Raw genomic sequence first — 11,505 nt, 5'->3', positions numbered from 1 at the left:
TGACTTGCTCCAGGTCACACAGCTAGTTTTTGTGTTAAGTGTCTGAGGCTGGATTTGAACTCAGGTCCTCCTGACTCCAGGGCTGGTGCTCTATTCACTGCACCACCTAGCAGCCCCTTTTGTACAGTTCTTACGTGTATCTTGGTAGGCAGATGTCTAAGTATGTTATACATAGTTATATGTGGGCAAAATGACTAATTATTTTAAATGCAATTTTACTATCTTTCTTACTGGAATTACACGGAGTGGCTGATGGTTTGTGTGGATTTTCTTTGTATATCCTCCAAGTTTGCTGAAGTTATTGTTCCAATTCATTTTTTTAATTGACACTCTAGGGTTCTTTGAGAAAGAACGCCATCACTGCAAAACGCAATCACTGTGCTTTGTGTTTCCCAAGGCTTCGATCTGTTCTTCCTTGTCTATGGCTCTGGCCAGTACTTCTAGGCCTGTGTCAGACAGAAGAAGCAACAATGAATGTCCTTGTTCCCCTGACTGTTTGGGGAAGGACTCTGGCTCATCTTCACCACACAGAATGCTAGCTCTGGCTTTTACATACACACGATCATCTTAAGAAAAGGTCCATTTATTTCTGTGTTTTCTAGTGCTTTTCACCAACACAAGAGTTGTATTTTGTCACAAAGTTTTTTTTCAACTTCTACTGAAATAATCCTGTTATTTTGTTCATTTTGTTATTAATACTGTTAAGTTTAATTTTCCTAATATTAAGCCAACCCTGAATCCCTGGTACAAACCAACCTGAGACAGTGTATAATTCTCCTGACATGTTTTAGTCTCTGCTAATACTGAATTTCAGATTTCTGAGTCATGATCATTAGCTTTTTCTCCTCTCTCTTCTACTGTTGTCTTTCTCTGGCTCCCCCCACCCATCACCCCATTCCTGTCTCTTTTCTTTCCTCCTTTTCTCTTTGTCTCTATTTATTTGTTCATCCCTCTTCCCTCCTGCCACATTAAGACCATATCTGTGTCATAGAAGGAACGTGGTATGATCCTTTTTGAAAAAGCTTATAGTACAATTAGATTGAAGTGTTTTTTGGACATTTGATGGAATTTGCCAGATGAATTCATCTGGTCCTAGAGTTCTTTTCTTTGGAAGTTCATTTGTAGACCATCCAATTTCTTACTCTGCAAATAGGATGATTAAGTTCTTTATGCTCCATTAATGTGAATGTTTCATACGTGTGCAAATATTCATGTTTCATTTAAGTTACGAGCTTTATTGGCATATAATCGGGCAAACGTTTCTAATAGTCTTCGTTTCTTCTTCCTTTGTTATGAATTCTCCTTTTTTGTTTTCGATCCTGGTAACGTGACTTTCCTCTTTCTTTTAATCCACTTAGCTAACGGTTCATTGATTTTAGTGCTTGTTTCATTTCCACATGGGGCTTTTCTGTTCATGTCTCCAGTCTCACACTCTGGATTGGGACTTGGTACACTGGCCATACTCCATTTCCTCTCAGACTCTTGGATGGGGCAGCAGACTCTGGTCCTGCCCCCCTGGAGTTGTTCTGGATGGGCAGGGCAAAGCCTTGACTCCTGTGTCTATCCCTTGGTGACCCTGGTCTGTCTCTGCCTCTTTCTCCTGACATAATTGCCAACTGAAAAGTTGGTGCCACCCCTATGTCCTTGACCACACACAACTAGAGGCTGGAGACAGGGCTCCCTGCAGGGTCCCTGGAGAGCTGTGAATACCTGTCCTGGGGCTCCATTCACTCAGAGGTAACCCAGGTTTCTGGCTGACTTCTAGCTCAGCCCCAGAACAGAGGGGAGTCTTACCACTACATCTCTGCTAACTATGGTAAAAAAAAACCAAACCCCTTGATTTCTGACAATCTTCACTTTCCACGACACCTAAAATCTACAGCACCGTTGACATTTTCCTCCTCATTGTGGAGGGACTATGATCTCTTAACAGCAACCTTGGGGGTGACTGGCAGTGGCTGCTAACATTCTGGAGTCAAGTTCATCTGACCCATTATTTTATCATTGAGCCATGGCACTGACCTGGGTGTGGAGCCCAAAGGCCTTGCACCAGCTTTGGGGGCACAGCTGCTGCACAAACCTTGAGTTTTAAAGGCTAATGTTGGGGAGCTCTCTACCCTCTGGCGGTAGGTGAGCAAGACCAGGAAGTGCCCAGTGGGACAGCAGCGCATCACAAGTAACCATGGATATGCCAGCTGGCCAAAGTGAAAGTGGAAATGAGGCTTGAAGGTAAGGCAGGAATCATGGAGAATTCTCTCCTCCCTTGGGGCCATTCAGGAAAAGACTGAGCCCAGGGCCCCTGGGAGACTCTCACCCCCTCCAGGCCTCCAGCCGACTCCTTCCATTGCTCCCCCCCCAGCCCTGGCCCCTCTCTCTCTAGAGAGGTCCTCACTCTACATCTGCGGTCAGTTGCCCCGCTGTTTCACACTTCCACCTTCCCAAATCTTCACATCTTAGCAGGCCAGCCAAAGGGCCTTCTCTTGGGCCCTTGCCCATGACCCTCCATCTGCCATCACTGCGCTTTGGGCCTGGACAACTCCAGCATCATGCCCTGTGTAAAGCCTTTCTTGCTTCTCAGAATGGCTGATGCACCCCTCCCCCATCTTTCCTGCTTCTCACAACAGCTAATGTACCCCCCTATAATGGCTCATGCATACCCCACCCAAGCCTCTCCTGCTTCCCACAACAGGTCAGGCACATCCCCCCACACACATATGTGGGGACAGATAGTATCTGTCTTTGGTGTGACCCCCATTAGAGGGGGCACTGTGGAGAGGAAGGAAGTTTGTTATTCTTTGGACTTGTGTCCCCAGGGGCCAGTGCAGTGCCTGGACCCAGGAGGGGCCACACAGAGCACTGCAGGCCAAATGAAGTTTCTCCAGAACCATGGAACCTTCTTGGCATCTGCTTCCTAAGGCCTGAAGCGCTGGGCCCAAAGCCAGACCACCTGGCTTCAGATCCCTCCTCTGACATGGGTCAGCCTAGAGCGCCCCGCATCATCATCTGGTGACTGGCCTCCCACCCGCCTGAGCTGACCGTGAGGAGACTCTGGGACACTCGACAAAGACCAATGGCCGGACTTCCATCGCCAGAACCATGTGCTCTACCCACCGGAAGCTGAGGCGCTCGCTTCATCATCTCCAGCAGGATGTAGCTGCCCACTGAGTGGCCCACGAGCACCAGCTTCAGCGTTGGCGGCACACGCCTCCTCAGGAAGGCAAGCTTCTGCTCCACCTGGCCTTCGAGGCCAAAGGCATCGTCAACTTTTTGTGGATTTGAATCTGGGGAGGGAACACACAGAAAGTGGCTTTGGAGGGATCAGCCCTTCACCCACTCCAAGCCCCCTGGAAACTGTAAAGCCTGGGGTCATGGGAGGGAGGTAAGCCTACCCTCCAGGGCACACAGGCACAGCCCCAGGCCCTGCAGGAAGAGTCTACCCCTCTCCACCCCTGTGGTCAAACAGAAATGCCTCTGCCCCGCCAGCCTCCTCACTCTTCTGTGGAGGCTCCAAGGAGGGCGGGACCTTCGAGGACTGTTTCCCCCCCCCCCATCTTGACCCAATGCTGGGCATGCTGTCTTTCTTCCTCCATCCTCACACATTTCCACTCTCTGCGGCCACAATCCAGCCACAATGACCCATGGCGGGCAGTCTGTCTAGAGCATGCCAACCCCCAGGAGCTGTGGCAGCCCCCCACCCCTCTCAGCCTCTGCTGAGGGCCCCAGGCTGGGCCCTCAGAACCAAGGCCAGGCAGTCACTGCCCACCAGGAGGGGGAGAGCCAAGGCGACTCGATGTCCTTTCTGATGTGCCACCATCCCCAGGATGCCCCCCTAGTCATTTAAGGTTCCCAGCAGGTCCTGACTCATTCATCTCATCTCCTTGTTGGGCTGGATGCTACTGGAGGCCAGGAGCTATCTGCCTTTTCCATTACATACAGTGCCTACTTCAGTTCAATTCTGAGCCTCCTAGGACCCAGGAGCTATACTCAGTACTGGACACTAGAGAAGAGGGTCTGTGCTCTCTGGACATTACATTATATTGGAGGAGGGAGGGGGGAATGTGGTGATTAAATCAACATACAGATCATGTCACTGCAAGGAGCCGGGGCCCAGAATGGGAGGGTGAAGACAGACCACGGAGGTCAGAGATTCAGGGAAGTCGCCCAGGGGCTTCCTGGGGCACCACCTCTGCCAAGAAAGAGGGCAGTCCTCTATACATTTTAGGAACCAGGCCTTTATCAGAGACACTGGTTATAAATGGTTTCCCAGCTTTTTGATTTCCTTCTAATCTTCGTTGCATTGGCCTTGTTTGTGCAAAAAAAACCTTTTGATTTAATGCTACCATCGAGGAACCAACAGCAAGATTCAAATGAAGCCTCTGCTCAGTCCAAGTTCAAAACTATACTCACTAGAAGCCACATAAGCCCATACATGACTGTGTCACTCCCCTCCTCTAGAAACTCCAGTGGCTCCCTATCACCTCTAGGCCCAAACAGAAAATCTGCCTGGCATTCCAAGCCCTTCATAACCTGCTCCTTCTCTATCTTTCCACCCTCCCCCAGGTACTCCTCGATCCAGAAACACTGGCCCCTTAGGCTGTTCCTCTGCTTCCTGCGCTCCGAGCATTTTCTCTGGCCGCCTTCATGCCTAGAACACTCTCCCTCCTCACCTCTGCGCCCTGGATGCCCCGGCTTCCTTTAGGCCTCAGATAAAACCTTGCCTTCCCAATCTCTTCTAATGCCAGGGCCTTCTCTCTGCTGATTATCTCCAGGGTACCCTGGATATAGCTTGTTGGTACAAAGCTGTCCGAAGGAGCTCCCTGATAACAGGGCCCATCCTCTGCCTTTCTTTGTATGCCCAGTGTTTAGCACAGTAGCCGACACATAGTAGGTGCTTACTAAATGTTTAATGACTGACAAAGAGCGTCACAAACCCTTCTCTGATGCCAGCCTACAGCTGTCAAAGTACCTTGGCTAGGCAGCCTAGATGGATTCACTAATGCAGGAAAGCTCACTCAGTCTCAACAGGAGAGTGCAGGGTTCAGGCCCACAGGGGCTGTGCTTGCAGTACCAAACCAGCAGGCAGAGGGCCTCCAAGGTAAAGAGCTGGGGTTATTGCTTTTGTCTTCCTACAAAGACATCTAAAAACAAGTAAATGAGATGCCTCCTGGTGAATGGGAACGTTCCTGTCACTACCTATTATTCAAGCAAATTCTGAAGCCAAAAGCACTCAGAGGGAGGCAGAGCGGGACAAAGGAGCCCTGCCGGACCCCAATGGTCTCAAATGTCAAAGGTCCTTTAATGACGCCAGTGACCTCCAGTGTGCTCAGAAAGCACAGCTACAGTTCCCAGAGGGAAGCGGAGGTTTGTAACCAAGGCCCCAAGCTCTGCTGCTCGTGCCTAAGAGGTGGGGGAAGGATCAAAAAACCCAGGTTCAAGTTCTGGCTGAGCCATTTACGAACCTTGTAACTACGGACAAATCATATATGACCTGTCTGAGATCAGCGGTCTCAGCTCCAGGATGGCCTTAGTCACTTTGATGGAAGTTACCTCATGTGGCCAGTAAAAGGAAGGAGTTGTTAAACTGTAAACTGATAGGAAAACTATCATGGTCAGCATCACTCTTTTAATGAAGAAACTTATTCATTTAAAGTTTCAAACATTCACTTTGATAAGATTTTGAGTTCTAAATTTTCCCCCCTCCCCAAGAGGGCTCGCAATTTGATATTAAGTATATTTCCAAATTAGTCATGTTGTGAAAGAATAAGAAAAAACAAAAAACAACGAAGAGAAAACAGCGGGCTCCGATCTGCACTCACTGGATACCCATGGCGTTTTCCTTCATGAGTCCCTTGGAATTGTCTTAGATCGTGGCATTGCTGAGAAGAGCTAAGTCTATCCAAGTCGGTCATCGTACACTGTTGCTGATCTCCCACACTCCTCACAGGATCTCTTTACGTGGGCATAAACGGGATTCTCATTCTCATCCATTAACCACCAAGTACCCAGAGAACAAGGAGGGTCATTCTTCACCGAAGGCCCACTTGGAGGCCTCCTCCTGGGACATAAGATGCATGTCAAGGGGGCCCAAGATGCAGTGAGGACTCCAAAAGTGGACAGGCTCAGAGTCTGAGCCCAAGCTTTGGCCAGTCAAGTGCAGGGGCCTCACTGCCAGGTTGTCCACAACTCATGGAACGTGCGGTAGTGAAGAGAGGGACAATATCACGGATTCTCCGAGGGTGACTATGCTCCTAGTAAGCACTGAGTGTGACAGGTTTGGAAATAAAACAAAAAGAGTGCTAGGCACCCGAGAGCTATACAAACACCTTCACAAGGCCATAAGGCAGGCTTTTAGAGGGCAGGGACCAGTCCATCTCTAGCAGTCACAGGCCCATCATCCTCTAGGCCTCAGTTTGGCCTGTGCTGCTGCTGAAATGTACTCTGACCAGCAGCTAGAAAACAGGCCTCCAAGGACACCCACAAAATGTGGGTTTTCATTTCACGCTCACACACCTGTAAAATGAGCTGGAGAAGGAAATGGCAAGAAAACCCCAAAAAGGGTCACAAAGAGTGGGACACCACTGAAATAACTGAACAAGAAATCCAGTCCAAATCCAAAGCTTTATTTACTGAAACAATGAGGAAGCTAAATGTGGGACAATTAGGTGATTAAGCAAATAGACTGCTGGGTGGGTCACATTGGTGAAACACATTGGTTGGGGGTGGGGAAGGAGAAGTGGGTCTAGCCATCAGAGGTCATAAGATGGCCTTATTAGATAGGCCTAATGCTTGAAGAGCCTCAAGGGCCTTTCTGATCCTGACTCTGCCATCTAGTGTTAGCTAATACTCTGAACTCAGATCACCTCCAAGTCACTACTCAAAACTGTTCAGGAGCAAAGGAACATGCACAGATCCCTGGGGTCCTCACTGACAGAGAACCATTCATTAGAACTCTTCAAGTCTGACCATCCAACTAGCTCAGCAACCATCTGGTTATGTCACTGCTCAATCCACATCTTTCCATGATTCTCCACAAGAACAGGATGAGAGCCTTCACCAAACACAGAATTAAAATCTAGACCAATCATCTCCACAAAGAGGAAATCGGGGCCGATTGTTCTTGGCATAGCCGGGGCTCTCTGGGATCACCGCATCCCATCCCTTTCTAGAATTTCACCAACATCTCTCGAATGATCCATTGCAGAATTTTCCCAAGAATCACCACCAAGCTCACAGGCCTACAGTCTTCTGGGTGCCTTCCCTCTGAGAGTGGCCACTCTGTGTCTTTTCTTTACTTCTATCTCTAACACAGCCGGAGGTGCCCTGTTAGAAGGGCAGAGATCACCCTTGTGCCTTGCTGGGTATCCTCAGGGCTTAGTATAGTGCCTGACAGATGGTGAATGATTAATCCATTCTTGCTGACTTCCTGGAAGACTTTGGGACACTTGCCTTTCTCCAATCTGGGGGGTGGGTCCCTTTTGTATTTTCCACAACCTATCAAACATCCCTGACAGGGGCAGAGGTTAGCTGGGGTGGCTTCCTGGCTCCTTCCTTCTTCTGGGCATCCATTCCCTTCAGTCACATCAAGAGCAAAGGTCATTTTTAAGATAAGAACTGAGCAGCCCTTCCTCCCGTGTCCCGTGTTGGTTATCATGACCCCACCAACTTCAAACAACTTTCTTACCTCTCTCTGCTTGGATCCTGCTTTTTCTCCCAGAGTAGCTTTAAAAACACCAAAGTGAACCAAGCCTCCCAGATGCCCTTGGCTCCTTCAGTAGCCTCATTCCAGGCTGCAGCAGGATGGGGCTATCCTCTCTTGTTCACACTCATCCTCTGTAGACTGGCCTTGCTTTCAACCAGGTACATTTTCAAAACTATAAGCTGGCAAGTTTCTGGGTCATTCATATTGGTCTTGGAAGCACCTTACATTGCCCCTCAAATTTCCTTCTTCTGTCCCAACAACTCCACTGCCAGCCAGACCCACTTCCCCTTCCCTACCCCCAACCAATGTGTGTTTCACTAATGTGACCCACCCAGCAGTTATTTGCTTAATCACCTAATTGTGCCACATTTAGCCTCCTCATTGTTTCTGTAAATAAAGCTTTGGATTAGGGCTGGATTTCCAGGAGTCAAGTAATTCTTGTTCAGTTATTTCAGTCATGTCCCACTCTTTGTACCCTTTTTGGGGTTTTCTTGCCATTTCCTTCTCCAGCTCATTTTACAGGTGAAGCAACTGAGGCCAACAGGGTTAAGTGACTTGCCCAGGGTCACACAGCAAGCTGGATTTGAACTCAAGTTTTCCTAACCCTGGGCCTGGTGTTCTATCCACTGTGTTACTGTCCCTGAGCTCAAATCATTAATCTGCTCTGATTTCTCTGGGTCTATCCACTACCACCCCTCTCGCGGACTGAGTATGATGCTTTAGGAGAAAATATGGTCATTCAATGAAATAGAGGACTTTCAGGCTTTCTTGATGAAAAAACCAGAGCTGAACAGAAAATTTGACTTTCAATTACAAGAAGCAAGGGAAGCATGAGAAGGTAAACAGGAAAGAGAAATCATAAGGAACTTATTAAAGTTGAACTATTTACATTTCTATATGGAAAAACGATAATTGTAAGGGAAATAGAGCCTTTCACAATATAACTACAATGGAAATGTTTTGTGTGACTACACATGTACAACCTATGTTGAATTGCTTGTCTTCCCAGTGGGGGTGGGTGAGGAGGGAAGAAGGGAAAGACTCTGGAACTCAAAATTTCAAAAAAACAAATGTTAATGCATGTTACATGCAACTGGGAAATAAGATATACAGGCACTGGGGTATAGAAATCCATCTTGCTCTACTAGAAAGTTGGGGGGGATGGGGGAGGATGTAAGAGAGAACAGATTGGGGGAAGGTATTCAGTAGGTTCACTGTCTTGAGATGGGCGTAGGGGAGAGACGGGGAGAAAAATTTGTAACTCAAAATCTTGTGGAAATGAATGTTAAAAATGAAAAACAAATAAATTAAAAAAAAGAATGATAAAAAAAATAAAACTGTACCAAGTATTTTGAGGGGCTGCCACGAACCATAACTCTCTGGTCACATGACGGTCCTGTGTGCAGGAATTCCGGATAGGGGCATCTTTTTTTTTTTATTTGTTTTATATATATATATATATATATATATAGATATATATATATATCTATATATATATATACACACACACACACACATATATTTGAATATTTGATTTTAAAACTTTCAATTCCAGATTCATTCCCTTCCCCCCCTGTCACCCACCCCCATTGGGGAGACAAGCAGTTCAGTATAGGTTGTACATGTGCGGCTAATGCAAAACAATAACATAGTAGATGTATTGTAGAAGACTGACTATATTTCCCTCCCTCCTATCCCACATCCCACTTGTTCTATTCTCTACTTTGATCCTGTCCCTTTTCAAAAGTGGGTGCTTCCAACTTTCCTCCCCCCCAGCCTGCCCTCCCTTCCATCATCCCCCCTCACATCCCCTTCCCCCCCTATTCTCCTGGAGGGTGAGATCCCCTATTTAGTGTGTATTTCCCTCCCTCCTCAAGCCAGATTCAATAGGAATAAGGTTGACCCATTCCCTTTTGCCTTCCTATTCTTCCCCTCCATTGTAACCATTTTCCCTTGCCTCTTCTGTATGAGATAGTTGCCCCACTCTGTCTCTCCCCATCTCCTCTCATTATATTCCTCTCACCTCTTAATTTCACCTTTTAAGTATCATCCCTTCCTGTTAAATTGGTCCCGTGCCCTCTATCTATGTATACCTGTAAACATATATACATACATTCACATATGTATTCATATGCCCGCATACCCTCATATAAAGATATATATATACACATTTCTAAACCCTTCAACTACTGAGAAAAGTTTCATAAGTTACAATTATTGTTTTTCCATGTAGGAATGTTAATAGTTCAACTTTGGCCAGGTGGCTCAGCAAGCAAGAGCTTCAAATCCGGGCCCAGACACCCAGCACCACACCCAGAAACAACAACCGGCCGTGCAACCCCGAGCAAGCCACTCAACCCCGATTGCTCCAAAAAAAAAAAAATAGCTCAACTTTGATAAGTTCCTTATGATTTCTTTTCCCTGTTTACCTTCTCGTGCTTCTCTTGCTTCTTGTATCTGAATGTCAAATTTTCTATTCAACTCTGGTTTTTTCAGCAAGAACGCTTGAAAGTCCTGTATTCCACTGAATGACCATATTTTCCCCTGAAACATGATACTCAGTTTTGCTGGGTAGGTGACTCTTGGTTTTAATCCCAGCTCCCTTGACCTCCGGAATATCACATTCCAGGCCCTTCGATCCCTCAGTGTAGAAGCTGCCAGATCCTGGGTTATCCTGATTGTGTTTCCATAATATTCAAATTGTTTCTTCCTGGCTGCTTGTAATATTCTCTCCTTAATCTGGGAATTCTGGAACCTGGCTATAATATTCCTAGGAGTTTTCTTTTTGGGATCTTTGTCAGGAGGTAATCGGTGGATTCTTTCAACCTCTATTTTGCCCTCTCGTTCTAAAACATCAGGGCAGTTTTCTTTGAGAACTTCCTGGAGGATGCTTTCCAGGCTCTTACTTTGGTCATGGCTCTCAGGCAGTCCAATAATTTTTAAATTATCTCTCCTGGATCTATTTTCCAGGTCAGTGGTTTTTCCCATGAGATATTTCACATTGCCTTCTATTCTTTCATTTGTTTGGATCTGTTTAACAGCATCTTGATTTCTCATAAAGTCATTAGCTTCCATTTGCTCCAATCTAATTCTGAAACAATGATTCTCCTCAGTGAGCTTTTGAGATTCTTTTTCCATCTGGCAAATTCGACTTTTTAAGGCATTCTTCTCCTCATTGCCTCTCTGAGCCTCCTTTGCCATTTGAGTCAGTCTGTTTTTTAAGGTATTATTTTCTTCAGTCAGGCTGTTGACTCTCATTTCATAATTTTCTTGCATTGTTCTCATTTCTCTTCCCAATTTTTCCTCCACTTCTCTTATCTGCTTGTTAAAGTCCTCTATGGCCTGTAACCAGCTTGTATTTTCCTTTGAAGCTTTTGGTGCAGGAGTTCTGACTTCACTGATTTCCTCCTGTTCCATGCCTTGCTCCTTCTTATCCCCAAAATAGGAGTGTAATGTTGGAATCTTCTGTCTGCTTTGTTTCCTTTGCCTGCTCATTTTGCCACTCAATGATTTGACTTTTGGGCTTTTTTCCACAGTAGGACTCTGCCACCAGACAGGGGAGTTTTCGTCCCAAACGCTGGGGTTTTCTCAGCTGCCGGAGGTATTAGATGGGTGCCCTCTCTGAGGTCTCCACACGCTCTGCCAAGCTGGACACACACCCCAGGACCTCCACCCTAGACTGCAATCCAGATCCAAGCAGGTTAAAGCAAGAGCGATTACCCCTCAGACTGGTGCTTGGTCCCCCTACACTCTGCAGGCCAGGAGCTGAAGCCGCCACGTGGCGCTGGCAGGCTGTGCCGGTGTCT

At 46.8% G+C, this 11,505-nt stretch overlaps 1 protein-coding gene across 2 annotated transcripts in view; it reads right to left on the bottom strand.

Annotated features, from left to right (window-relative positions):
- LDAH (lipid droplet associated hydrolase) overlaps positions 1-11,505 on the bottom strand; it is a 66,194-nt gene that overhangs the window by 32,330 nt on the left and 22,359 nt on the right. For both annotated transcript variants that reach the window (XM_069102984.1, XM_069102983.1), the window contains exon 4: positions 3,112-3,281. In XM_069102984.1, coding sequence (XP_068959085.1) covers positions 3,112-3,281 — 170 coding nt within the window. The remainder of the gene's footprint in view (positions 1-3,111; positions 3,282-11,505) is intronic.

Source organism: Petaurus breviceps, unplaced genomic scaffold (assembly GCF_028583685.1).
Source record: "Petaurus breviceps papuanus isolate PSGF00001 unplaced genomic scaffold, PetGlider_PUasm1.0 559, whole genome shotgun sequence".
In the NCBI taxonomy this organism is placed as follows: domain Eukaryota; kingdom Metazoa; phylum Chordata; class Mammalia; order Diprotodontia; family Petauridae; genus Petaurus; species Petaurus breviceps.
The sequence above is the reverse complement of the archived record's forward strand: the minus strand, read 5'-3'. Positions and strand labels throughout refer to the sequence as shown.